Source organism: Poeciliopsis prolifica, unplaced genomic scaffold (assembly GCF_027474105.1).
Source record: "Poeciliopsis prolifica strain line A6 unplaced genomic scaffold, Auburn_PproV2 SCAFFOLD053, whole genome shotgun sequence".
Taxonomy (NCBI): domain Eukaryota; kingdom Metazoa; phylum Chordata; class Actinopteri; order Cyprinodontiformes; family Poeciliidae; genus Poeciliopsis; species Poeciliopsis prolifica.
Window position 1 is genome coordinate 2,532,390 of NW_026562428.1, and position 27,818 is coordinate 2,560,207.

General features: G+C 44.2%; 1 protein-coding gene across 13 annotated transcripts in view; it reads right to left on the bottom strand.

Annotated features, from left to right (window-relative positions):
- dmd (dystrophin) overlaps positions 1-27,818 on the bottom strand; it is a 157,369-nt gene that overhangs the window by 19,688 nt on the left and 109,863 nt on the right. For 7 of the 13 annotated variants that reach the window (XM_055059316.1, XM_055059308.1, XM_055059312.1 and 4 more), the window contains 35 exons: positions 27,455-27,589; positions 24,072-24,221; positions 22,315-22,476; positions 20,868-20,978; positions 20,541-20,714; positions 20,311-20,466; positions 20,050-20,220; positions 19,797-19,976; positions 19,569-19,691; positions 19,211-19,381; positions 19,011-19,133; positions 18,800-18,934; positions 17,867-18,019; positions 16,861-17,031; positions 13,644-13,766; positions 12,722-12,894; positions 12,407-12,542; positions 12,085-12,260; positions 11,843-11,990; positions 11,586-11,714; positions 11,351-11,500; positions 11,162-11,260; positions 10,810-10,912; positions 10,464-10,633; positions 10,238-10,355; positions 9,571-9,782; positions 9,335-9,489; positions 8,891-9,080; positions 6,182-6,354; positions 5,909-6,065; positions 5,601-5,712; positions 4,385-4,653; positions 4,149-4,295; positions 2,078-2,140; positions 785-848 (listed from right to left, as the gene is read on the bottom strand). In XM_055059316.1, coding sequence (XP_054915291.1) covers positions 785-848; positions 2,078-2,140; positions 4,149-4,295; positions 4,385-4,653; positions 5,601-5,712; positions 5,909-6,065; positions 6,182-6,354; positions 8,891-9,080; positions 9,335-9,489; positions 9,571-9,782; positions 10,238-10,355; positions 10,464-10,633; positions 10,810-10,912; positions 11,162-11,260; positions 11,351-11,500; positions 11,586-11,714; positions 11,843-11,990; positions 12,085-12,260; positions 12,407-12,542; positions 12,722-12,894; positions 13,644-13,766; positions 16,861-17,031; positions 17,867-18,019; positions 18,800-18,934; positions 19,011-19,133; positions 19,211-19,381; positions 19,569-19,691; positions 19,797-19,976; positions 20,050-20,220; positions 20,311-20,466; positions 20,541-20,714; positions 20,868-20,978; positions 22,315-22,476; positions 24,072-24,221; positions 27,455-27,589 — 5,182 coding nt within the window. Of the gene's footprint in view, positions 1-784; positions 849-2,077; positions 2,141-4,148; positions 4,296-4,384; positions 4,654-5,600; positions 5,713-5,908; positions 6,066-6,181; positions 6,355-7,172; positions 7,813-8,890; positions 9,081-9,334; positions 9,490-9,570; positions 9,783-10,237; positions 10,356-10,463; positions 10,634-10,809; positions 10,913-11,161; positions 11,261-11,350; positions 11,501-11,585; positions 11,715-11,842; positions 11,991-12,084; positions 12,261-12,406; positions 12,543-12,721; positions 12,895-13,643; positions 13,767-16,860; positions 17,032-17,866; positions 18,020-18,799; positions 18,935-19,010; positions 19,134-19,210; positions 19,382-19,568; positions 19,692-19,796; positions 19,977-20,049; positions 20,221-20,310; positions 20,467-20,540; positions 20,715-20,867; positions 20,979-22,314; positions 22,477-24,071; positions 24,222-27,454; positions 27,590-27,818 lie in introns of those variants that run through there. The other 6 variants (XM_055059309.1, XM_055059307.1, XM_055059319.1 and 3 more) reach the window with 4 other exon arrangements.

Genomic DNA, 27,818 nt, shown 5'->3' on the forward strand with positions numbered 1-27,818 from the left:
GAATTCAAACCATTGTCCAGCCACCTTCACGTTAAATTCCTCAGTCCTGGCATGAGAACTGAGGGGATTAGCATCCATATTTAAAGAAAAAAAAAGTGTTTCCCACTTTTGAATAATCCCAAAGAAGAAATAGCACACAAATTTGATTTCAACCCATCTTCCTACCACAAGTTAAATGCAGGATACATTCAGAGCGCTGTGAGAATCCTATTGTATTAACTAATTAAATTAAAAAAAATTAAAAAAGTTGTTTGTGATAAGTAGAAAGCTCTTGAGAAAGAGCCAAACACAACTTCCGAAGGACCTATTTGTGCCCTCAACATTTCTCTCCAGAAAACAGTCATTTGTACGAGCTAAATAAATGAAGAAGCTAAAGCGAGCTACTGTCGCAAGCTATCAACTAATGACGTGAAGACAGTTTTTGTATACAACGTGCCTAAACCCTGCTGCCGGTTGGCTAGCGAAAGACGCTAGGAGAAACAGCAGATACAGAAAGCGTCGGAAGTTCCTTTAAATGATAACAAAGACATCGCTACTGCCACCAGCACCAAATGTGAAATCATGGACCTAACACCGGACTCTAAACGGTTGTTACCAGTGTAGTCAAGTCTAGGGTACATCATTTAACCAGAATGCATTGCAGTGTAAAACAACATGTGTGAAGACATTTTATTTAAAAGTTATAAAATACCAAACAGCCTACGGTATTTCTACTGTATGAATAAAGTACAGCATAATTTGTGAGTATATAGACATGAGTAGGAGTGGGGGGGCGGGGCCTCACCTTGAGAAAGGCAGAAGTCTGTGTGAGCGTCCGTCAGCTGCTTCAGATGTTCTTTGACAGATATCTGTTAGACAGAAAGCAAAATAAAATCAACACTTTTATTCACTGCCTGACCTTCTGATGATTATTTAGATGCATTTTATTAAAAAAAAAAAAAAAACCCCGACCAAAACACAAATCAATACAATAACTCTAAAAGCTTAAAGGGAAGTTTGGCGTTTTAGAAGAGATGTTCTGTGAGGCAACATACATACAATAAAAATATATTTGATTAAAATGTATAGCTGTGTTCGATCCGAGCTTTCTAAGATTTTGAATAAATTAAATCCTGTGAATGATCTACTAATTTATTGTGATTTTGCCAACTTCAGCAAAATTACAACTATTCCATTGCTTTCTTCCGTTGCAATGTATAGTAAACTTATGAAATAGATCATTACATTTTGCAGATGCATGGTTTTCCTTTCACTTTGATGTTAATCACCAACTAACAAACTGCGTCCACTTGTTTAAGTTGGATCGTTTGGTTTGTGTGTAAAACCAAAAAAAAGTTATTCCAGCCAAATATATCACCAAAAACATGTAAATTATATACATTTAAATCGACACTGTACATAATTATAAGAACACATTGGTGGGTTGAGCGAAGTAAACAAAGATGAGGACGGACACAAAAACTGAATTTGAAGTGAAATGGTCCCTCTATCTTGTCAACTCACTTCCACATTAAATAAACAAAATACCAATGTTATTTTTGGTAGAATTAAAAAGACCAATGTCAAAAAATGTGATTTTCTACAGTCTGTATTTCAATTTGCGGTTTTATAACTTCTATAAATAATTTCTACAAGCAGAAGGAACACATTTGTGGTCCTGGAGCCACTAAACTGGCATCCTGGCGACGCTAAATTGAGTAAAGTAGCGTCTGTGAAGATTAAATGCATGGCAAAATATCATTCTTTAATAGAAAATCATGGAAATCCATCTGATTCTTGCTGCGCTGTCAACGCCTGCCAGTGAGCTACATCTTTAAAATCCCCAGGGAAGCGCCGCCGTATGGGCGGTGAAGTCCTCAAGCAGTGGACTGAGACGGCTCGGAGTCCATCTTTGCGGACAGACCGGCTCATTAAACATCCAACCTTTCATCTGCTACCCGCATGACAAAGCAGCTGATGACACAGCATGGAAAAGAGGAGGTGAGAGGAGGAGAGCCACGATATGAGATGAAGAAGATGCAACGGTGATGGCCTGTCCCAGTTTTTCTGCTTCTATGCAGCCAGGGACTGAAATTACCTTTGAGTCCATCTCATCCAGTCCATTGCTGCCCGAGTTGCTTTTTCCCGTATCCACGGTAACCTGATTAGAGTTGTACAAGAGATGTGGGATTGTTGAGGCAGAATCTGCTGCTATTACAGAGAGTGCACTTTGTGCCTACGTTGACCATCACCTGCGACCCTTTAGGCATAAAAGAGCAGAGAACTCACTGGAAAGAGCCCAATCTCGAGCTCTTCCCCTCCTCCCAATGCGGACATAAGCATATATTAGATGTACAACATGAAGTTTAGGTATAAACTAATATTACAAGATGTCATTATGAAGCCATGACACACAGCAGTGAACTGTGTGTTATGGCGAAAGCCGAGCAAAGAAAAACCCTGGTTTATTGAAGAAAGTCAGATGCTTGTGCCGCCGCCAAAGCATCTGCTCCGGTCCTAACTTCAGAAAGACTGGCCTTCTGGTCCTGTCACTGTTGTTGCATCCATTTCACCCAGCTGATTGGCTCTATCCGTCGCACCCTGTTATGATCGCCGGCTGGCTTCCAGTACACAAAGGGTGGTGTTTATTGTTGCTGACACGAACCGAGGCTGAACTGCCTCCGATCGCCGGCACCTCATCATTATGAAAGTATTCTACCATGACGGCTGAGCTGGCTCAGTTTAATCATAGTAATCTTAGTAGTAGCCAAAATGTCTAAAACATTTAGAAGAGCTCTCAGATCATGAAAGCCTGTTGTGATAAAAGACTTGGTGTCGTCTCAAGAGTGCGGTCGATCATTTAAATGCTAAGTCAGCCAGCTATTGCTGCTGCAACCTGCTGTGATATGTTCTTTTGAAATTTCTTGCTGTTACACATTAATTACTTTCCATTTCAACATTTTATTTTGCTTTACATACTGAATATACAACTAAATAATGTGTTAAAAAAATGAAAATTGGCTCAAATTTTACCCATTAAAGTAGATTTTTAGGTAACATTATCTCATTTATTTTGGTCACAAATCCTTCCCAAAAACTGCAGATCTAGAATTTATTCATTGTGCTCAAACTTTAGCAATGAACACCGAAGCTGGCTGTGTAAAAAATGCATTTTGAACAGTAAATAAGTCTTATGACTAGAAAGAAATGTGTTTGTATCCAGCCACAGTTAGCTTAAGGCTAAATTCAAGCTTGCTGACAAGGCATAGCTCGTTAGCTGCCTAATGTTCATTAATATAAATTAATACACAAAGCAGAAACCATCTTTGCACTACCGCAGAAGCTGGCATCCATGATTTTTCTTATCTCCGCTCTTGGGGGTACAGCCAATCAGCATCAAGGAAAGCGAACGGCATTCATCGATTGGCTGTTTTGCAATCAGCAACCGACAGGGTGTGAATTAGCATTTCGCTTAGCTGTTTCTGTTTCTCAAGCGGCATTTTGTTTTAAGCATTTCAGATATAGATTATAAAATAAATCTGTGAACAGGCAGGTTTTCCACCAATAATTTGAAATTCCACGTCACAGAAACGTCCGTGAATAGCTGAATCCACAAGTACTGAACCGCAAGTGTGTGTGTGTGTGTGTGTGTACGTGTGTGTGTGAGAGACCTCTGTACCTAATGAACCACGACCCCACCAAAGTTGGGATTGTCATTCGTCTCACCAAATATATCACAGGAAAATTTAACACGGTTTGGGACTGAGGTCTTGGCTAAATGTGGTCAAAGCAATGTCAGCCTTGGTTGGCTAATAGAGTGCAAACATCGCTCTAATGTCCTTAAAAGCTTTGCCTGCATGTGTTTCCAGCGTTTCAGCTTTTCGACCACCTTAACATTTTGATGGAAGGCACTCAGGCTAATGTCCTGATAAGGTAAAAGCTTTGGTCTCTCAATCCACAAACATAAAAAAATGAAAATGAAAAGTTCAGAGACCTTTACGATGACGGCTGAATTTAGTCATCCACTGGTCAGGGTTGTAAATGGGAGCATTGAAGTAGGTAAAACTGTAGGTAAATAACTAACAATGGAAAAGCTAGGGAACCGGGAGGGTTAGTTCATTGGAACAATGTTTTTCTAGTGTGTGAGAATGTGTAAAGGGTGTACATACTTGGAGCAGTCTCCAGCGCGTGTTGAGGTCTTCAATGCGCTCCAGGTTGCAAGGAGACAACTGGATGTCGGAGGGATCGAACGTGGACGCCAAATGGTTCATGTGTGTCACGTCGTCCTTAATCAGAGCTATTTCTTCCTGGAACTCCTGAGCCAAAGAGAAACACACACATTTGTGACCGCTCAGATCAAAATTTCTTCCGAAGACAGAGTGACTTGTTGCTCTGTCGGAGTTACCTTGACTCTACTGATGTGCTCAGGTAAGGAGTCAATCAACAGTTCCCCGACAGGTTCCCAGCCCTGCTTCACCATCTCCGCCTGCTTCAGCTGTTTGTCCAGCAGGTCTTCTGCGTCCTGGAGCTCCATCAGTCTGTCCAGGGCCAACTCCAACCTCCTCTGCCAGTCGGCCGAGTCCAGGTTGAGCCGGTCCCAGCGGCTCACCACGTCGTCCGCCTCTTTGCGCAACACTCGGCCCACGTTCTGAGCACGCTCCTCCGGGCTGATGTCTGACGTTTGGGACAAGCCAAGTCTGGCAAAATGAGTAACTCATAGTCTCATTTATTAAGCTATATTTGATCAATTGTGCCTCTTTGACCAGAGAAGCATTAGCGCCTTAGGAAGGTATTTACACCCTTGCGTCTGTCCCTCAAGTTGTTGAATTCTGGCCATTAAAACTTGGTCCCACTCTGAGAGCCACATGAGGGCGATAGAGCGACCGCCTGAAGCACTGAGCAGACGCTGGAATTCCCCTCTTCCTCTCTGAACGTGCTCAAGCTGGCAGCCTGACAGATTTATTAGACCACACTTTAGGCTTGGCTTGTTTTGTAGCCCAAGCTGCTGCCATGGTGCAAACAGCGCGGCCAGTAAAGCATCTGTGACCGCGTTTCTGTGTCGACCTCCGCAAGCAGCCGTCACTAGGCTGCCACTAGGATGCGTGGTTTTAATTTGTGAGAAAAGAGAGACGGAAAGCTAATCCTCGCCTCCCTTTATATGTCAAATTTGAGAAGTGGAGGAGCTCAAATACTTTGAGAGCAGAATTTACCGTTCCCCCCTTTACAGAAAACCCTCCAAATTCAAAAGTTATTGATTCTGCAGATCAGGTAGTAAACAGGGTGTGTGAAACTGAACCTAAAACGTGGGAAACTAATGTAAATGACAAAAAAAAAAACAACAACTAATAAATAAGTAAATGTCTTGTATCAAAAAATATTTGAACCAGTGGTACAAATCAATGGATGAAAGCATATTCACGTCTTTCTGGTTTCTGGTTTTAACATGACAAAATATAGAAAGTAAAGGGCTAAGAATACTTTTTCAAGGATCTGTAAGTGATGAATGGTTCTTTGACATAACAGTCTCAAAACAAAAACATTATAAAGCAGAAATAAAATGTCAAATTAATGTCTGCAAGTCTGTTGTAGACATGGATGAAGTTTGGGTGCGTTTGTTTCACCTCTCGGTTCAGGTGATGGTGACTCTCCAGGCAGTTCGGACAGGAAGAATCCCGTATCATCAAGAGCCTTGGTCACCACCGGATCCTTGGCTCTGAGCTCCATTTTGAACCCCTGGGACACACACACACACACACACACACACACACACACACACACACACACACACACACACACACACACACACACACACACACACACACACACACACACACACGAAGTCAAATTAAAACAATTTTACACCAGAAAAATACATCACATATTTCCTTATTAATTTTAAACATAAGCTTGTGACGTGTTTCCTCCTTACTCTGTGGGTATCCAGCTGGGTCTGCACGGCGGGAACGTCGCCCCCTACAGGCTTCTCCTGCTCCAGCTGCTGACTCTTCAGCCTGAGCCAGTTCAGCAGCTCCTGCAGGGACATGTGGAGCCTCTTCCAGGGAGCCATGTCGGAGTCCAGCTGTGACCTACCAAACAAGCAGAAGCTTTTCCCTACCATCTTTTTTTTGTTGTTGAAATCATCTGGATCCAAACTGAAGCATTTCTCCCTCTTTGGACCGTCTGCGGTCCAGGAGTGTCTCACCTCATGCTGAGAGTCTTGCTGCGCAGGTCGTTCCAGCGCTGCCTCATGTTGTCCAGGCGTCTCTGGAGCAGGACCCGGTCCTCGGGGTCCCTCAGAGAGGTCAGGATCCTCTGGCCGTTCTCATCCAGGGAGTGATACAGCTCTTCATGGCCGTCCACCTCTGCCTGGAGGTCCTAGTTTAACACAACGAGGCAGGATTTGTAATAAAAATTATGTATATATCAAATAGGACTTGAGAGAAATTTAGCTTTGTAATTTTAATGCCTTGAAACTGGGCCTGTCTCTTCAAGAAACTCCTTCAGGAAGCCATCACAAGATGGCTCCTCTATTAACCCTATTTTTACCGGCGTTGCTCCTATAATGAGCTCAGCGGTACCACCAGGTGTTTGCTAATTGCTACTGGCTAGTCTGAAGGAGCTGAATGGAGGGCTGCACTTTGGTGTACCCAGGCATTTTGCACAGCTGAATGGTTGCCACGGAGATGAAAGTATTTCATGCAAGAAAGAATCAAAGTAATTAAAACTTTGATTCTTGGGAAACTGAATATTCAGCTCCTTCAGACTAGCCAGCAGCAATTAGCAAACACATGGGGTTAGACGAGCTTCTTCTCAGTGCAACGCTGATAAAAATGTTAATAGAAGAGCCACATTGTGATGACTTCTTGAAGGCGGAGTTTCAGAAAGAACAGGAGCTTCTTAAAGACACAAAGGCCCAATTTCTCGCAAAGCCTAATTTTTTTCACTGAAGTTGGCATAATTACTTGACTGTGCTGTAAAAGCGTCTTTAACCAAAGATTAGGTCACACATGGATATGACAAGAGAAGAGTTTCGCATGAACCAAACGGGCTCAACGATCGCCGTCGAAACAAAGATGCTCTTCATCCAACTGAACTTCAACAACAAAACTTACAACATGTAACATCTGTTTTCATAACTGGATTTTTTTTTTCCCGCTTTACAAAAGAACGAAGCTTGAATTTGATGTTCCAACCTGAACTTGGTAGACCTTCCTACGCAGCATCCTCCGAAGAACAAACTAGACGCCAAGTCGCAGAGGAAGCGCCATGGATTTCCTCTGTTCTGCTCAAACGAGCTCTACCCCCCCACAGCAGCCGCACAGAAATGCCCTCTGTTCAAAACGCGAGGCAGATACTGGAGACGAGAGGACGGGGAGGGCGAGGAGACAAAGTTGGGCCGGCTAAGTTGGTGGAAACACAAGAGGGGGTGAGGAAGAGATAGGAGGAGGAGGAAGGAGCCATAGAGGACATGAAAGCAAGAGGAAAACGATGAGTGAGCTCGTTTTCCAATTAAACCTTATCTGCGTGTGGCGTTGTCGCCCCGGAGAGAGTGTGCGCACTCCTCTGGATGCTACAGCTGCCATAATAATTGGACACAGAAGACTATCTCGGCGCTGCACACAGCACTGCCTGTTGGACTGACACAACTCTTGAAACGTGTGCGCGCGCGTGTGTGTGAGAAGAGGGAATAAAAGCTGAAATTTGTGTCTCGGATTCCCATTCCGATATGCGAGTGTGTCCGAGTTGCGACAAAAAGAGCGTGTGGGAGCAGGATGAGGGTCAGAGTGTGTCCTCGCCACAGACAGAGGCCACCATTCAACACCCACAATGCAGCGGGGGGCATTTTTCCATATGTCCGCCAGACCGGGAAAGGCCAATGAGATCGCTTCATGCTGCCATATCAGCATTGTTGTCATTCCAAGCAGAGGAGGGAATTCTGCAAGTCTTTTCATTTTTTAAAATTATATATAAATATATAATTTTAATTATATATATATATATATATATATATATATATATATATATATATTTTTTTTTTTTTTTTTTTGGTCGACTTGTTACTCAAACACTGGGCAAAGCCGGGAGGACGTTGTCTCCTGGGACGGCGTTTGATGTCAACTTTACAAAAACTGAAGTGAGCTCGATTAAAAACACCGTAGATGTCAAAAGTCTGGAGTGAGACGGAAAGTTTAATGTCGATTAGATTTTAGTTCGGCATTCCCCACAACTTTTATCTTCAAATGGCCTCATGCGACCTTACAGACGACTTTTTCCCCCACAGTCCGAACGACGCAATTCTGATCTTCTTACCCCCATAAACGGAAACAAAAATTGTTTGTGTGTATGTGTGTGTGTGGTTTTTTTGTATGGTAAACACAGAAAACGACGACATACTTTACAGCAGGTGGACATACTTTTCAGCTCTGCTTGTATTAAAAATGTCGGTCCAAATAAAATACTTGAGCTCAACGCCTCTCTGAATGTAGAAAAAAAAAATTAAACGAAAGATGCAAAAGAAAGTCTCTCTGCTAAAGCTGCTCTGCCCTTATGCCATGCTGTCCTTGTGAAAACAATTTACTCTCTGCCCACACAGCTCCAAAGCCTCCATTATTCATGCAGGGCCAGTTTTTATATATAAACACAAGAAATCTGTTGCATTAATATCCCGACTCGGCGAGCGAGGAAACATAATGACGACTGACAGGTGGAGTGACAAACATGGATAATCCTGTTCCTCTGGTACCTGGTGAGGGAAGGGGGGACGAATAAGAGCTGAAAGTAATTTAGTTTTTTTTTTTTTCCGAGCTCCCTGTTAAGATCCATAACCATAACCAGGTCATGCAGTTTCACCTCAAACGAGCCGTATTACACGCCCTGATGAAGAGGACGCGTGTGTTAAACCGGGTCCCACCTTCCACTGGGCCAGCAGCCTCTTGGCCGCCTCAGGCTGGTCCTGCAGCCTCTCCTTGTTCGTGGCGTCTATTAAAACGTTGCAGGTGGTCTCCGCCTCCGTCAGCCAGCTCAGGAACTTCTCCAGGTCCAGGTAGAAGTGGTGGAGCAGCTTCAGGCCGGCTTCCACCGCCGCCTCCCGGTCTGAAACTCTGAAGACGTGCGAGAGAGATGAGGGAAACCGAGGACTTACCTCCAACTCAGGCGTTATAAAGTGAAACCGAAAGGAACCCTGGTCACATAGCACTTTCACCAATTATTTTAGATTTCAACGAATTAATAGATGAACGGTAATATTCTGAATGTGTTTGTTTTTTTTTGGGTTCCAGTTTCATGCCATATTTTTAGACTAATGGTGCTTGTATTCCCGATTGAAGATCGTTGGTATTGACGAGTGTGCGGTTACCGCTTGTTGATGTGCGCCCAGGTCGCCAGCATGTTGTCGTTGACCTGGGCGACCTTGTGCGTGTCGTCGTTGGCGTACAGCGTCAGCAGCTTGTTGGCCAGCGCGTTGGTTTCAGTCACCTGTCCCTGCCACTGCTTCAGGTCCTTCATGAAGACCTGCAGGGCGACGGAAACAAAAGGACTCGTTGTTGATGCCAACGGCGCCAGTCGTCACGCAGACGGATCTCCGGTGCCCACCCTCAGATCGGCGTGTTGCTTCTTCAGCGCGTCCGCCGTGTACGTGACCTCCTGCCACGACTCCAGCCTCCCACTGGCCTGGCTGATGAGGTAGTCCACCTCCCGCTTGGCGTCCAGCCAGTTTGTGGAGTCCTGCAGCATGTTGAGGATTTGCTTGAGCCTGTCGGAGAGTTTGGTCTGAGAGTCTTCCCAGTGGGTCTGAAGCTTGTCGACTGTGGGGGAGGAAAAAAAAAAACTGTGTTTTCCAGGTACATAGTGCCATTTCATAGCACTGTCATGTAGCTATATTGTCTCCAGTTGTCATAAAAATACCATATATATCAAATATGACTTAAAAGATGTTTGACTTCATAATTTAATGCCTTCAAAATTGATCACCGCTCCTCTTTTGAACCTTTACTGGCAGCTTCCTGAGAAGCACCTCATATAATGAGATGTTTGCTAATTACTACTGACTAGTCTGCAGGATCTGAGTGGGGCAGGGCTGCTCTGAGATTTGGAAGCCCCCCACCATTCAGCTCCTTCAATGAATTTATTAGAAACACCACAATTTGAAATTGTGTTTCTTTTTCTAATTATCAGAATACATGTAACAAGTTTTGTGTATATCTGTAATGGAAACGCAGCTTTGTGACGATGTGTGTGTGACGATGTGTGTGTGACTCACTGCGTTCTGTGATGGCGTTGCGCGTGTCGTGGTTGCTGGTCTTGTTCTTCAGGTTCTGTGCTGCCGTTACTTGCTTCTCCAGGAGGGGGCGCCGCTTGTCGAGCTCCTGCAGAGATCCCTGAACGCAAGCAGCGCACACTCAACTTCCCCGTATTATTCTTCAGAACCTAAGCCGCGCACACGCGTGGATCGCGGTTCCCGTTTTGAGCTGCGCTACGATCGTCACCTTGAGCTGGTTTATGTTTTCGTTGATGTCGTCCAGGTCGGCGACCACCACCTGCTTGTTTTGCACCATGTTGTCCAGCATCTTCAGCCAATCGGTGAGCTCAGCCCAGGACTTGTTGAACTGCTGGAGCGCGGCGGATTCAGGCTGGGAACTTCCCGTCAGGCCTTCGTCTGGGAAGTGCGCGATATTAGAGAGAGTTCTAGAAAATGGCAAATTCTAGAACCTTTCCAAACATTTTCAAGGTCAGTTTAGTAGCATCATTAGAGTCTTTTCTTGCATTGGATGTTTCTTCTGGTGATGAGCGTATATCAAAGTATTTATGCTGTTTCTGCAAAAGAAAACTCACGGGTTTTTTTGGAGACGAGAGCAGCAGCCATCCTTTCTTTGTGCTGCTGCAGCAGCTCCAGAATCACCGTCCAGTCCTCCCTTAGCTTCACGTGTTTCCCCTGCTGTCATCAAGACATGGAAAACACACACACATATACACACACACAAACACACACACACACCAGCACAGCTCACGTCTCGGCTGACAAAGGGCTCGAGGTCAGCTTGTACAGATATAAAGTGCGATGAAATCTTTGGAGAAAACCTCAGATGAAAGACGTGAACTAAAGACTTTTCTTCATGTCGTCTTTACAGAGGTGGAGCGAGTTGTGAATACGTCAGTGTGTAGTCCAAGTTCAGCTGTCGCTCACCTTCTCCAGCCGACCTGGAGGCGTCTCCTTGTACATCTGACTGGCTCGCTCCAAAACGAACTCCACTTCCGGCTTCTTCTGCTGAACGTCCTCAATTAGCTGTTAGACACAACGCTTTAGTATTTGTTGCTTAAATAAGAAAAGTGGATATACTGTTATTATGAGTCAGAAAACGAAAGTTTTCTGTACTCTGGCTGGCGGTTCCTGGGGACTCTGCTCCAGTTTGGCTCTGGTGCTCGACGCCCAGCCTGACAGGTCGTCCAGCTCCCCGTGGAGCTTCAGAAGATCCTTCAGCAGAGCCTCGATCTCCTGCTGACGCTCAGGCAGAGCCCTGGACACCTAAAGGAAAGAAATACTTTTGATGAAAGTAGAAGGTCATGGAGGGATAATGACCGCAGCACCTCTGCCTTCTGTAGTTCCTTACCTGAGCCCAGCGAGTGTTGATGCCCCGGATGTCTTTGTGCTTGTCAGCAGGAAGAAGGGTTAGCATCTTCTGCTTGGCGTTCAGATTCTCCACTGCCGACTTCTTCGCAGGAAGCTCCTCCACACGTGTCTAAATATTCATGTCATGTGACTTTAGCAGCTCCAGAATCGTAGCCTCCGCCAGGCAATAGAGATTCAAGCCTCCTACTACTGAACCTGCGCTGTGTGTCAGTTCGCTATAAAAGATTTTAACTGTACCTGGACTTTGCTCAAAGTGTCCCTGATGTGCTGTGGTTCTGGGGGGTGCAGAGGGATGGCCAGCACACCCTCCGCTTTATCCAGCCAGCCCAGCATCGAGCCCATGTCCTCCTCAAACTCTGCGGCAGCTGTTCGCGCCTCGGCGGACCTGCACACACCAAGGTCTCCTCTTAGTAGTGGCACGTTGTTGGACGCGGCGATTGTCAAATCGCAGCCGTGAGGTCGGATGGGGGCCCGCCCACCTCCTCTTACGCTCCCTGAGCTCCTGGCTGATGTTGGCCCAGCGAGCGTTGAGTAGCTTAAGCTGCGATCGGAGGCGTAAGGCATCATCTGGTGTGCTCATCTGGCTGATGTCTTCCCCTGCAGAGTTCACTCTGCCCAACACCACCTCCTGGTGAGGTATGTCGTCCACCAGGTCCTGCACACACAACACACACACACACACACACACACCTGCCTCACTATCTCAATATTAAAATACATTGTTGTCCTGCAGAAGTTCATCTTCATATGTTCATGTTTTGATGTAACTGATGAACAGGGAAGAGGAGGGTTGGGTGTTACCCTGAGTTGCTGTCTGTGTGCTGCCGGCTCGCTCTCAGACAGTGTCAAAGTGCTCTCGGCGTTGCTCAGCCACTCCTCCACTTCCTTCTGGTCCGAAACAAACCTCTGCCATTTGGAGTTACAATCCGTCCAACGCCTTGACAAAGACAGAGCAGATGTTTCTATACGTGGCAAACAATAAGTACAAAAATCAATCAGCTATCTGGTTTAACACCCTCAGACATAAAAGAAACACCAATGTTGTTTTATGATTTTGTAGCTTCTAGAACCAAAATGTAAAGAAATCTTCTGAATATTCCTCCTGAATTATTTTACTTCAGTCTGTCTTTGTAGAGCTTGTTCAGCTTGTCCCAGTTGTTGTTGAGTAGGGAAGCAGACTCCTGAACCCTGTGACCTTCCAAAGGTCGAGATCCCGTCACCATCTCTTCTCTGCGGGCCAGCGCTCCTTCCACCGGGCCCTGCAGCTTGTCTATGTTCTCCTTTACGTCCTGCATGCCAGGAAGTGCACAAGGAAACAATTGTTCAGGGTTAGGGAAACTAAAGGGTATTAAGCATTCAAAGAATATCTGCTTATAGTCAAAACCTGATGTTATAACATTAAAAAAAAAATAATAATCTGTCATGTTTTTTGTGGTAAAATTGAATGTCTTGACTTTGAACAATACCGTTACAGATGAGATATGATATCGCAGAAAGCAACAAAGCGTGATTGTGAAAGCCACTCTCTTATCGCGAGGTCGAATGAAAAACAGACAAAACAAACCCATTTTTGTGGTGGGTTAGATAAGCATTAGGTGTATATCAAAAAGATTTTAGAACTTTGACACATAACCTCAGAATATGTTAAAAATGTTGTGTTTTTTCACTGCTTTGTACAACACGTTTGCTGTTCTAGGACCTCAAAGCGACGTCGGAAGACGTTTTAAATATTACAAATATGTGTTTTGGTTCTCTTAAAACCGCCTAAAATATACTTGGAGAGAAAATATAACAGTGTTTGTTGAAACCGTTGAATATTTTTGACTTGATCTCTGGTCTGAAACAAATATGCATTTTTTTTGTTTTTTGTAGGATCTAAAGGGAAATTAAAACTTCTCCAAGGCCATTTAGTAGATGGAAGAAAGCAATCCGACAGATGAGGCATTTTATGCATGCTTTTCATTAAAAAAAAGAAAGTGAATGCTGAAAAATGCAGCTGATATATTTTTTTTTTCTCCAACTCGGCGGCAGTGCTGACCTTCAGGCAGTGCTCTTGCTGCGGCAGGTTATAATACGCTGCAGGCCAGTATTCAGGAGAGTTCAGCTTGAAGTCCGTCTCTGACACCGAACGCAGCAGCGCCTGGAGCTCTGTCAGGTACTCCTGATTCCACACACACAGCACAGAAATGTTATGACTCCAAAAATAGATAAATATGTTACGTCACGTTTGGTATTCTCTGGACAGCTAACATTTTCATTTGAAACTCATCTGAGAGCTCATTCAGTCCACATTTAATCCATACGGAGCGACCAAAATGCATGTTTTTATTGCTTATAATAGAGGTTCAGTAATAATCAGTGGGGCCACACGAAGGCGCCCACTCTCCATCGAAAACACAGGAATAAAGTTAATTGGAAACTTGTTGATATTACAAATGAGAATTGTTTGGAGTTTTTTTTTCTTTTTAGTTGCGCTTGTGCGCCCCCTCCTTTCTATTGCCGCCCTGGGCAACTGCCCGAAATGGCCCAAAACCAAAAACTAACACTGATCATAACAGGAAGGAACCCTGAATGTGAAGCCCTAGATTCAGATGTCATCATTTTTCTGTTTTATATAGTTTATCTGACCTTTAACGTATTCAAATTACAACTAAAACAGAAATCTACTTTTTTCAAACATTTTTTTCCCAGAAGGACGCACAAAGCTTGTTGCTACAGCGGAGAGAAACTGGGATGCAAACACTCGCCTGCCTTCGTTTCACCTCATTGTCATGCTCTCATCGCGGGCCAAGCAGTCGCCCTCCAATTAAAGGAGACTTTTTAATCAGGCCCAGATGAAACACTCCTAATGGCGTTATTAGCGGCATCGCAGCGACTTGATTGCTGCCGACTGCCAACGTGCAAGACTGAGCAGACCGATCAGTGCCAATCAGCAAACATACTTTTCAAGAACAAGACAGATTAATTATTTTTTTCTTTCCATATTTGTGTTTATTTCTGTCTTTTTTTCAAACGACCCGGTCAGGCTGGGGAATTTGATTGAGAAAAATGTCATTTCTTAGGTTTGTTGCTGCATTTCAATAAGCTGCCTTGAGAAAACCATCCAGTCATAACCTCATTTTATGAATGAATCTTGTCTGACGCAAAACGAGACGTTTGGCCTGATTGAGAGGTGAAGATGAATGTGTCTTTTTATTCACCGTATGTAAAATTTGTAGTTTCCACTGTAAATTCAATGTGAAAGTTCAATTTAGTTTTGCTAATTTCTCCCTTCGTGACGTTTTAAGATAATTGAAATCATTGTGACAGACGCACAAACGTCTTAGTAAACCAGAATATCATCCAAATATTTACTACAGTCAATTAAAACCCCCAAATGATGGAAAGTTGAGTGGAAGGAGGAAGGGTGCGCAATTAAACAAGGACGACAAAATGGACGTAGACAAGAACCGGAACTGTGTCGTTCCTCGTTTTCAGCCACCATCCAATCAGAAATGGATTCAGAAGTAATCGGTTTACTCAACTGACTCTGTCTTTCACTTTTTAAATCGAATTAAGGAAGCAAACTAAAGCTTGAACAATATTCTGATTCATTACGATGCACCAAAGGCTGCACATAAACTAGAACATGGTTTCTTGTGTTCGTTTTCTCTAACCGCGTTTGGACACTATGTGTTATGAGGATGAAAGAGCAGAGCAGGTGCTGATGGTGAGAGGCAGAAGGAGGCTTTTGTGAAAACGTTGTGTAGATTGAACTTTAATCTTTCATTCTTCAGGATATATCTCTCTACATATATGCAGCAAACTCAATTTTACTCAGGAAATCTCAACTTTCAGGATCATCCTCATCATTTGACCAGTTTTGCTTCTTTTTCTTTTTTTGGCAACTTGGACTGAAAACACACCTGGACAGAATTCATTTGCATCAAATCCACTGCGGGAAAATGGACAGTAGGAGAAGAGCGTGCTTCATGAGAAAAATCAATAATAACCAGGTATGACAATTCACACCAGGTGTGATGCTAACACACAAGCTGATAAGCCTGCAGCTACTCGATGCTAATCGAGTCTGGTCTAGAATCAGAAACGCTTATCTTCGACGTAGCTCTTAGTGTCTTAACTAAAATGAAGCACAATGATCTTCCTTTAAAGTTACTGTCCAGGTGTGCAGATTCCTACACAAATTAGTCAGATTTCATACTTATTACTTTTTTTTCCTCAGTGTGAGCTAATTTGTCGTCTTTTTGCAGAGCGTAAATATGCAAGTTCGGTTTGGACTAATGGTAGATTTGACAAATGGAAGCTGGAAAAAAAAGGATGGATGAATGGATGAATCGAGGAAACACTCAGTTTGGGAATACAAATGTATTTCCAAACTCTGTTCTCTTTCTCATACTTGTCCAGACTTGGAAAATGGTTTTCCCACACGCAGTGTAGGAGCCCTGAACTCAGAGAATACATGGAATCTTCGCATTCAGTTGGGTTTTAGTCCAAGTACAAAAAAAAAAAAACCCACACACTCAGAGGGGCGACGGGCATGTGGAGGATGGATGGGTGTTTGTGTCTCACGAAAAAGCAAACACCTTCGGTGGCTGGGCGATCAACGGGCTGCCGGTGACGTGATCAGTGGAGGGAAAGGCAGGCATGCGTGACACAAAGCCAGACACTGAGAGTGAGACATGCGAGTGTTCCTCTGAGACACACGCAAAGACACGTAAATAAGAATGACAGCAAAGAAACACAAGAAAAGCAAACTGGAAGTTCATTATTTGAAAGGAGAGAACTAATGTTCTGATGCTAGTTGTTTAGTGACAATTTTAGGGTGATATTTTTCTGAAGACTATCATTGTATATAATTTTAATTGCAAGCAGTATTTCATACGACCTGTAATTAGTTCAGCATAGATTATTAAACTTCTGCCCTTTTTTCTGTTAAAGCTGCTAAAACTAAAAGTGTCTTTTTATCCGCTGGGCATCCATGTTGATCTTCATTTTAGGTTTGTCAATTTTTTTGTCGTTAAAAGTGAGTTTGGCAGGAATGACGACGTTTAAACTTCTGAGTTAATCCTTACTAAATGAGTATTTCAAATGGTTTAGATTGACTGAACAGACGGTGTTCAGTTTATTTTAAAACTCTAGATTCATGCTTTGAATGAAAACACACTGGTTATTAAAAGAGTTAGTTTTCTGGGCTTATCTCATCGGTGAGTTTTGTTAGTATTACAAATGTACAAGTAGTGCCTATTGAGACTCACACTTCGTCTTTTGAAGGGTTTGAACTTGCCCTCCACCTCCACCCAGCGGGTGTTGAGCTGGAGTTGGCGGGGCTCCACTAGATTGGCGGCTCCAGCCTGTGAGAGCTGATTGGCTAAGCCCTGCACCTCCTTAAGCTCCTCCTTCTTCTTGTTGAACTCTGAGCCAATTTCCTATTGGACAGAATCAACCGAAAGGTCACCGGCCATTGGCTGGGACCCGGTTGGGTTAAGCACAAAGAGGCATGTGGATGTGCTCAAAAAAACAAACAAAACCAAAACACACATTTACACACAAACAGTGACTCACAAAGCGAGGTTACAGAATTGGAAAAATAAAACCTTCGTAGAAAAAGGAAGTACATTTATTTAGCCACTAGCACAAACTCACAACACAATAAGTAAAAGGAGAAAATATCATGTTTGCCAGAATCAAACATAAGTAGAAATGTAAAATAGATCCAGAAAAATGGATAATTATGGATTAGAAACAAAAACACCGCCTTAAGTCTTTATTTGCACAAAGAAAGTACAATCGCTGGCCAGTACAGATCGCGGATGAATGCAATATGAGCAGCTCAACAGAAGCAGGAAGCTGTATGGACAGGTCTGAAGAACAGATAGATGGCCAGACACACAGACAGGCTTTGGGGGAAATCTCAGGTGTGGAAATGACAGGTGAGGCTACGGCAAGCGGGCGACACTTCTGCTTAGCGAAATGTCATAGTGATTGTCTGAAAGGGAAAGACACATATACAGAGTCAGATGAAGGAAGGCGCTGGGAAACCGGATCAGTCCAAGCTTTGTCGCTCACAAAGCTCCTGGGTAGTTCTGTACTTTTGGTAGATTAGCAAGAGAATGTTAAAAGAAATGTGGGACAGAACATGAGAGGAAGAATCAGAAAATGAACCAAACTCAATGAAGCTTTATGGTAAAAGAAAAACGATGAAAAGAACAAAAATCTACAAAATGTACAAGTGTGTGTGTGTGGTTCCAAACATGCTTTCACCTTGACCCGCTCTGCCTCGGGTGGGTCAGGAAGTTGGTCCACGCTGCGCTGGATGTCGTCCAGCCAGGCCATGAGGTCATGGGACTTCCTTCTGTACTGGTACCACTGGGGAGCGATGGCCAGAGCCTTTCTATTCCTCAGGACACGCAGGTCCTGAACACACATGCGGGAAAACACCAGCCGTTTCATTAGGAACAGTTTTATACAACCGTGGCCTCAGAAACGAGTCTTTACAATAAAAAACTACGAGAAAGACATTTCATTGAAATGCCTCTCAGAGGTTTGCAACACCAGAGTCTTTTCCCGGAGCCTTTTCTGAAAGAGTCATTTGTCAGTGGCACCGACCTCCAGGGTCCCTTCTACTTTTATTAGCGCTGTCACGCTAACCATCAATAAACTTGAGGAAATGCCTTCAGTTTAAGGCAAACTTTAATGGTCATTGATGCGGCCCTACAGTGGCAGATCAGACTCAAACCAAGAGTGAATGGGGGACCAATAGCATACCGGAGGGTAGCTTTTGGTCCAAATCAACCGCTTTGGTAAACACCAGGCGGTTGATTTTATTTACAGGCAGCCATTTGTACCTGCAAGCAAATTCCTTTATATACCGCCAAGGTTCCAGAATACACCTATGTAGTTTATTCTAGAATGTTTCAGGCAGGGAACTGTTTCTATTACTTTCTCAAATCTTATTAGGTTGCTTCCTGGATTTAAGAGGTTTCTTTCCAGAAATTGCTGGGGCTAGAAGAGGTCTGAAAATTAGAATTGGTGAATTGGAGCAATTTCCACATTCCAGTAAAGCAAATTTTAAATTCAGAGAAAGATCTGGCAAGTTCTATGAAAGTTCCAGGCAAGGGCTTCGTAATTTTGACAAGTATTTGGTCAATTCTGGAAAAGTACAGGCGGTGTCACGCTTTTCAATGTGCGTCTTACCTTCACAGTGTTGTACTTGCTGTTGAGCTGGTTGTGTTTCTGTCTTATCTGCTCTCGCTTGTCTCGATCTGGGGCTCTCTTTTGCAGGTTCTCTCCTTTCAACAGCAACTCTTGCACTGCACCCTCTTCGCAATTCTACACACAAACACATGTTGCCCTGTGACGTGAACATGCAGCACATTGGCAGCGGCTGTAAGTGGCAGAAAGGAACCTTGTCCTCTTGGAAGTCCTCCTCCTTTAGGTTCTCTCCCTGTTTGGCTTCCTCCTCCAGCAGTTCGAGCCAGACCCGTACTTCGCTGTGGTACTGTTCAAGCTCCCTGGCTGACGCTGCCGTCTGCAGAAGCAGATGTCGTGAGTTTGAGGTGAAATCAATCGATGTGAACTGGGAATCGGCGGCGCAGGAGTCCATACCAAACCACAGGCGATCCGTTGAGAGATGATGTCGAACCTCTGGTTGAGCTGCTCCATTCTGGGTCCTACTTGGGCCTGGCAGTTCTCTCCTCTGGTGGACATGAGCTCCTGTGCCAGTTCTCTAACTTCCTCCATCTTCCCTTTGGTCAGCTCCAGCTCGGCACGCAACACCTGCAGGGGGCAAACAGCAGCTCATTAGCTGGTCACAGAAACGACTCCCGCTTTATTTCATGCTGTTTTCACAGCTAAAGTTCAGGAGACACTTAGACTTTAGACTTAGACTAGACCTTTTCCAAGACTACGTATGACCTAAAGAAGGAGGTGTAGGATGGGGGGGGCGGGATTTAAAGATTACAACCTTCAGCACAGCATCATTGGGACCCTGATTGTCTATTTCGTCCATCTTTCTCTCTGCTCCGTCAATCCATTCATTCACTTCCTTAATCTCTCCGTCTAACTTTTGCATCTGCTGCTGGTAATCCTGAAGAGAAGAAAACCAGAACAAAATATGGGAACTTTTGACTTGCCCATCAGCCCTGCAACAATAACAGCAGCAACATTGTGGATTATGTGTTTTATTTCTGACCAGCAGCAGGTTGAGCCATTCCTCTGCCCTGGACGTGACAGCGATCCAGTTGCAGTGCAACAGGCTGACTTTGTCGTCCACTAAGCCTCCGTTGCCCTTCAGCACCGCTTTGAGGGCCTCTGCGAGGTCCACCACCGCCTGCAGCTGGGGCTGATGCCTCTCGATGTCACCGTGGACGGACTGAGAGGACAAGATGAAGGAGAGAGTCGGCGTCCATTCTCGTTTCCGTAACGCTGCAACGTGTCTGGCGTACCTGCGCCCAGGCGACCTCAGCCTCCAGGTCACCGGGCATGCCCTCCACGGCGGAGCGCCTCGTCAGCTCGGCGTCGGTAGCGGCGAGCCACTCAGTCAGCCCGTTCAGCTCCTTGCGCAACTTCCTGGACAACTTCAGACTCTTCTCCAGCTCCAGTTTGCTCTCCGTCACCTGAAAAGTCAAAACAAAAGGGACGATATCGACCAGAGTGAAGTTACCACGTCATTCAGGTGAAATATCTTTGGAAGTGTGTGTGCAGACCTGCGATCCCAGCTGGTTGTAGAGCAGTTTCAGGGCGGTCACCCTGTCGTCCAGCTCTTTGGGTTGCTCCGTCTGCTGCCTTTGGACGATCTGTCTCCCCGTCTTAATCACCGTCTCCACCTCCCCCTTCACTTCGCTCAGCGTCTTGTACAGTTTCTGTTCCGGCGAAACAAAACGAGCTGAAGACAGCCTCCCTGTCAGCTTGCCCATTCGTCCAGGTCGCTACCCACCATGCACTGGTCCAGCTGCGACTGCACCACGTCCTGCTCCACGCTGCGGATGTCCAGCAACCCCACCTGGCTTTTGACCCCGGCCAGAACGCGCTCGCACTCGGCCAGGCGGGAGTCGAAGTTGGCCGGCTTCTGGAAGAGGCGGAACTTGGTCCAGACGTCGCTGAGCATTTTCTGGGAAAACGCACAGGGGACAGGATGCGTGTGAAATCCAGTTTGATGTAAAAGTTCAAGGACAGAGAGAACATAACTGATGCCAAAATCATTTTGCAAATACTTCAGAGAAAAATGAACTTCACATAAATGTGATGATTTGTTTATGATTACCTGGGTTAGGTCTATCTGTCCCACGACCCGGTGCGAAGGGTCCTTGTCCTGGTTCTTCTTCCTCATGTCTGCCAGAGCCGCTTCATGGCTACTCAACTCTGTCTGTATTTTCTGTCACACACATAAACCCATCCATAGTAACAAAGTAAAAAGCAGTCAGTCTGTTCCAACGCCAGTGAAGGCACTCGAGTTGAAATGGCTTGTTAGACTACATTCCCCGGCTGACCACTAGAGGGCAGAATGCACTCAGGGTTACAGAACGGTGAAACCCTTAAAGTTGAACCCATGAATAAACATTTGCTTTCTTCACCTTCCTTTTACGACACGAGTTGCTCAGAAATCAGACTCCCGTTTGCTAAATGAATCCAGTCGTTCCTCCTCTTCCTCGCCGAGTGTTTGCGTGAGCGACTGAAATGTCATCCTGGCACGCGCTCTCCCGCTCTGTCACTTCGCCACGGCTGCTGCAGGTCATTACTCCATGATCTATTGTCTGATTAGTACAGACGGTGTGTGTGTGTGTGTGTCTGAGAGGAGAGGACGAGAGGGGCAAGAAGCAGATGTCGGGAGATTGAGGCAGGGTTAGTGTATCCTCATCAGCTGCAGCTTTAATTAGGACCTTGGAGTGCGAACGGAGAATTTCCCAGCTTCTTCCCGGGTCGTCTGGGAAAACTCAAGTTTGAAAGGTGCCAAGCAACGACTGAGCCTCGTTCTTTTTAGATTTCTGGAAAGCCTTAAAACCTTCGGAGCTGGGAAAACAAAACCGTATTGACCGCTCTGTTCTCCCTTCATTTCACCTTGCAGCATGACAAAACACAGAAGCTGACCTTGAACGTTGATACCGACGCACAGACACGGCCGCTTTAACATTCTCATCAGGACTGTGGAAAAATGCCTTCATGTTGCTCTGGATTAACTTAAATCAGTTCCACAGAGTGAATTGTCCAAATGTAAGAATTAGAACGTTTAAAACACTAAGAAACTGCTAATGCATGCGAATACACAGCAAGTAAAAATCTTTTTCCGCTACGGTTGAAAGTAAGTCGACAGAATGTCACATTGTTCCCACTTAACTGGGAATTTTTTAGTGCAGGACTCACACCATGAATTAAAATCCACTGGTTCCCTTAGCTCTGAAAAATATTTCTAAAAATCAATCTATATTTCTTTAAGGTTATCTAACGCCTTCGGCTCCAAAGCAGAGGGAGAGAAAAGTTGAAAGAAAAGAACCCAAAGCAGATTAAGTTGGATGCATTTTTAGTTCAAGCCTAATTTTAACGTATAATGCGGCTGAATTACAATAACGTAGCTAACTTACATAGTTCTGTCATCATTTTCAAAATAATCGAAATGCACTTTTGTTTCCCCATTTCGACGAGTTATTTGGACACAGACGTGAGTATGTGGCGGTGATGGGAGACAGGAAGAACTGGGGGTCAAACATGGCTACCTGCGCCTCCTGCGGTATCTGCTGGGCGTCGACGTGGTCGGCCAGGTAGGCGGTGAGGTGGCGGTCCGTGTTCGCCAGAGACTCCTGGATCTGTCGGAGCGTCTTGTCGTTCTCCTGGGCCCACTGCAAGCTCTGCTCCAGCTCCTTCCGCCTGAGCGCCGCCTGGGGGAGAGGAAGAGCTCGCATCACATCGCTATTCTTACTCGAGTAAGGATTCTGGATAACTTCACTGAATGAAGAAGAAACATGTTTTAACCCAAAAAAACGTTTGAAAACAATCACCAGACACAGAAGCACACCTGCAGTTTCTGTTAAAGTCAAAGTTTCTTTCAGAAACAGAGAAAGCCAAAAGACAAAAAGTCATATCATCGATTCATTTTTCTTTCATGGGTTTGTAAAATCCAACATTTAGCTCAATTTTTGTTTTTTGCTGGAAGCGAGAAAATAAGATTAAACACCGTAACACGCTGTGAAGACATTATCGCGACAATCACATTCGGAAAGAATAAAGCGCAGATATATAAACGTTTAATCTGCTACCAGAAAGACTTTAGTCTTACTTCAGACACAAGCCCTCGCTATTATTTAGCTCAAACATTGAAAACACACACAACCCTCCTCCAAACTGTCTGAATTGTACCCTCTTGAAGTCCGGACTCCGAGGTATCTCCCTCATGTTGCCTCCTGATGCGAAACCTCTAGCCAGACGCTCTTCTTCCTTCGCCTCGTCTCCCCGGTCACTGACCATCTACGAGATTAGCTTGTGTGTGCGCTTGGTTTCAGGTGAGCATGCTAATCTTACACAGAGGGATTACAGATCCAAGTATAGCCTTGAGCCCCTTGTGCTTTGCACGATGTTTTCCTAATATAAGACTTGAATGTATCCCAGAGGATATGTCACCAGAAAAGGGTTTGAGGGAGACACCGGGTCGGTATGTTCTCCAGGAAGTGCGGTTGGTAAAATATGACCAGCATGCTTCTCCCTTTGCAAAAATTTGGGAGATGACAATGGGGTGAATTCAGCAGCCAGAAAACAAATGATGGTAAAAATTAAAGCAGTAAAGAGGGAGGATAGACCCTTTATAAAGCCATAAAATATAACCACATAGGTACATAGGAACGACATGAAAAGCTAAATGTATACACAGCGGGGTTTATCAGGTACAAGGAGAACTTTAATCTGGCTCTATTGTTAGAGGAGAATCAACTCTGTGGCACTTCGCCCGTTTGGGAAGCACGCTCATGTGTCTGACCAATGAGAGAGCAATGTTGCTGCACTCAGTGACGGCAACTTCTGCAAGACCTTTCTATCGTCTGCACAAATCCTCCTTTTCCTTTGGATTAGCATCGCTGAAGGAAACAAAAGGCGTTTTTAGGGCCATGTGGCGTTTGGAATGCACAATTCTCATGATTATGGATGAGTTTAATATGCTTATGAATGGTTGATTGAAATCATTCCCTAAAACATAATTGGGTAACAATAACAAACAACCTTTTAACTGTATCAAATTCTCCATCTAGCAATCAAATCTGCAGTTTTTCATGATACACCAACAGGGGACAAGGAAGCCAAACAGATGCCAGAACACAAGTTTTTACATGTTTCTTGATTTTACTAGTAAAAAAGAAACCAGTACAAAGATGGAAAGAAGGAAGCATTTAGAAGTCAGGATCTAGACATTGGTGATATAAGCGACCGCTGTTGGTTATGGGTTATTAATACAGAGAAAGCAGAGAGAGATGGATTCTTATCTTACCCTCGCCATGAGTTCGTCCCATCGGGTGTTGAATGCGTCCAGTTTCTGCTGAATCAGTTCGTCCAGAACCCCTCCGTCCATCAGCGTCTGGGCCAGCTCTCGGATCTGGTTCCTGTTGTCCTCTGGGTGTTGCAGAAGAACCTCAAGGCTCTGTAGGTTTGAAGTCCGAAAGTTTTCCTTTACTGCTATAGACTCAGAGATATTCTTTTCAACAGCAGCACATCAAAATATTCTGAAGCTAGGTCTGAGCTTGTAGCATTTGTAGATCCTTTGCTTTGGAACGGAAATGTTTTGAAGGTTGTTTCCAGTTCAGACAAACAGTATCCTCTATAGTATCCTCCCGATCGTCTGACAATTATTTCTGTTTAGCTTCAGTTTATCGTTTTGATTGCATTTCTGAAAGTGCGGTGAAAACAGAGTGGTATAATCAAACCCTCAGCCGGCAATGACATCAGTCTCACACTCTCCCTGAGAGTCAACAAACATGTTGGTGAAAGAAAACAGTAGTTGTGCTCTTTAAAAGCGCTCTAACATGCGCCACTTCCTTTCCTTGGAGAAAACGAACACTTGGGAATTACGACAGAGGTCCAAATTAAATCCAAGCCTTTAGGCGCAACGATAAACAGCCAGATGTCTGAGGCTGTTTTCTAACCACATCAAGGGCCAGTAAAGAGAGTTTACAAGAGTTGGTTGATGGGATGCAGAAGCTTTGCAGAGGTCAATTAGTAGTTACCCATAAATTCTTGGTTTACTGGTTAATTAGATGCTGAGTCAGCAGTTGCTCTGCACCGAGCTGCGGCGCAGTAGCGAATCACGTCACTATGTTGTCTGAATGAAGTCGATCCCACCAGACTTCCTTTCGTCTCGTTTTCATTCCATATACGGGTTCTTAAAGGATTATTCCTCACTGGCATGGATAATCTGCTTTCTTGGGGATTTTCCTGTCAAGACTCCTACAAGCTAAACAGTTTTTTTTTGTTGAGTAACTATGGTTACATATGTTTTCGACAGGTTGCAGCCAAAGAGTAAAACAGCTCAAGCCGCAGATATTGAAAGAAATCGAAGACGACGCGTCGCTTCCTCCCGCTTCACGTCTTTGTGTTGAAAGGAAAGAAAAACAAATCTGAAAGGAGTGTGCAGACTTTTACAATAAACTTTAGCTTCCAATTGTTTTGACTGCAGAAGCACACGACAAAACAATGGATCTGACCTACGACAACGTGCAAAATGCTAACAGGTATTTATCCCCATCTTTAGATCAATCTTCCACAGCAGACACTCTTCTGGGATTGTTGGAGGCACAGATTAGGATGCGATGTGTGAGCCAAACAGAAATGACATCAGCGCACACCATCCACACCGGGGCACTAAGGCGTCTCTGCCAGTAATAAGCCCTGGGTCACCAGTGACCCGATAAAGTTGATGAGCAATGTGAAGACGTCCTTCAGGGAGATGGATCTGAGCAATCTGATGGCGGTCCGGAAGCAGCTCATGACCTGAATCTGCTTCCAAACAGGTTCAAGTAAGGACTCGGTCTGCTCAAACCTCCTGTGATAAATATCAACACAACATGCAGCAAGGCGTCTAAGTGCCATAAAACCAGACTGACGTTTTCAGTTCAAGATTTGTCTTAAAATCGGAAGAGAACAAAAGTAAAATCCAAGCCGTTGTTCCGTCAAGATTGGACTTTAACTGTATGTGCACAGGTGAAAGCACACCTGAAATTTCTCACCAATCCTGACATCAATATCCAATATGGCCGCCACATTTTCAAAAGTTTTTTATAACTGTGATGATAGTCTCTTGTTCTGCTGATTTATGTCTTTATGATGCATTTTCCAGGCACACAATGCTATTTTATAGCATAATCAAGTTCCACCAGATGTTTGCTAATTGCTGCTGGCTAGTCTGAAGGAGCTGAGTGGAGGAGTCGCGGTTTGTAGAGGTGAATGGTTCCCGTGGGAGATGAAAGGATTTCTCAAACAAGGCAACACTCCAAGTACGTTTTTGATGAGAAAATATTTGTAACATAATGTAAAGCTAAAAAAGGTTAATTTTGCGTCATCCTGCCCTTTCAATTTAATCTCCAAGCCTAGAAATTGTTAGAATATATGATCAAAGCACTTTTTGAAAAGAGCAAAGTGAGAGTGATGATGTTCTCAGACTCAAGTCAGAGCTTCAGAGGTAAATGGACCACAGCATTAAAAGGCCAGAAACATTCGTTTACATATTAGCTCCACTTATTTCTGCATTTCAGACAGAACTCGGCTGCCTGAATCTTTGCAACTAAATGAGGCACAACTTTCTCCTGGAGCCCAGGGATGAAAATACCTCCATCTGTAACATATGTAACCTCAGGATGTGACATTTTTACTTTTTATCCCTCCCACCCCCCCTGCTACCCCTTAGCTCATTTAAACTGTCATTTCCGATTCTGCTGTGAAAATGGATGTTGCTGGTTACCACTAAGAACCTGGAGACCCTGAGCTCTGATTAACGCCCGGCAGATTTCCTCTCTCCATTACCGACACGGACAGAGTTTTAGCTGAGAAATCCAGATTGTCGAATCGTTTCGAATGGATACGAGAAATTTCACGCCAGGACTCTTGACATGGTTACGATGATTTTAAAACGTTTTATTTTTTTTACCTGCTTGAGGACGGTGGAGGCATCTCTGAGGCTTTAAGCGAAAAACATCTCCTTTGATCAAGTAGAGGGTTTGTCCCATTTGTTCCTAATCATCTGGGCTTATTGAGTGTTTTGAAAATCTTCTCTTTCTGACAGAAACACCTGAATTCAGGCTTTTTTGCAACATGGGTCAACATCAGTAAATTAGAACTATTTGTGGGCTGAAACAAAATAAAAAACAAAACCTTTGAGTATCACAAATAATTTATATAATAACTTTTTGCACAATAAATAAAGCAAGTAGAGTATTTGTAAAAATGGGACTTATAAAAGCCAAAAATTGTAAAGGACTCTTCACACGGACGGGCCGTGCTTTGTCCCTGCGCCACAGCAAGAAAAAGCTCCGTCAATATGAGCCTCCAGTCCTGGAAGGCTCATTATTGAGCTTCTTAGTCTCTATGTTTGCTGTAAATTGGTTTAACTACATTTGTACTCTGTGAAAATGTGGGAATACATATTAGTGTGATTTAAAATAGATTTACACTGTTTTTCTATTTCAATCATTTTCTCATTTTTCTGATTAAATTCAAATCACCAAATTTGAATTGATTCTAAGAAGCAGTTATCACTTTGAATTGATACTATTATAGCACATATATTCGCCAAATAGAATTATAGACTGACATAAATATGAGTAAGAAGATAAAGAACTCACTATAAAGTGTGTTGACAGTGTGCGGTCTGGTAATACTTACATCCAGCGCCTCCTGCAGCTCCTCCGCTCCCCCCTGCAGGTTTTCTACGTCGTCCAGTTTCTGCTCCAGCTGGTCCAGGAAGGCGTTCTCCTGCTCCAGGTAGGACAGCAGCTCGCACCAGCACGCCCACACCTCCTGCGGAAGCCACGCGGACACGCACAGAAAGTCAGGAGACGTGGGACGGAAATGAGGACGCTGCTCGACATCTGCGCCTTCGCCAAGTTCCGGTTCGTCTGGAAAACGAGCTGAAGTTCTAGTTTTTCCGTCTGTTTTACCCGGCGAGGAAAATACACCTTCTGTTAGCAAACCTGAGCTTTTTCCAATTTGTGCAAGTCAAGAGGCTTGAGGGGAAAAAAAAGTTTAG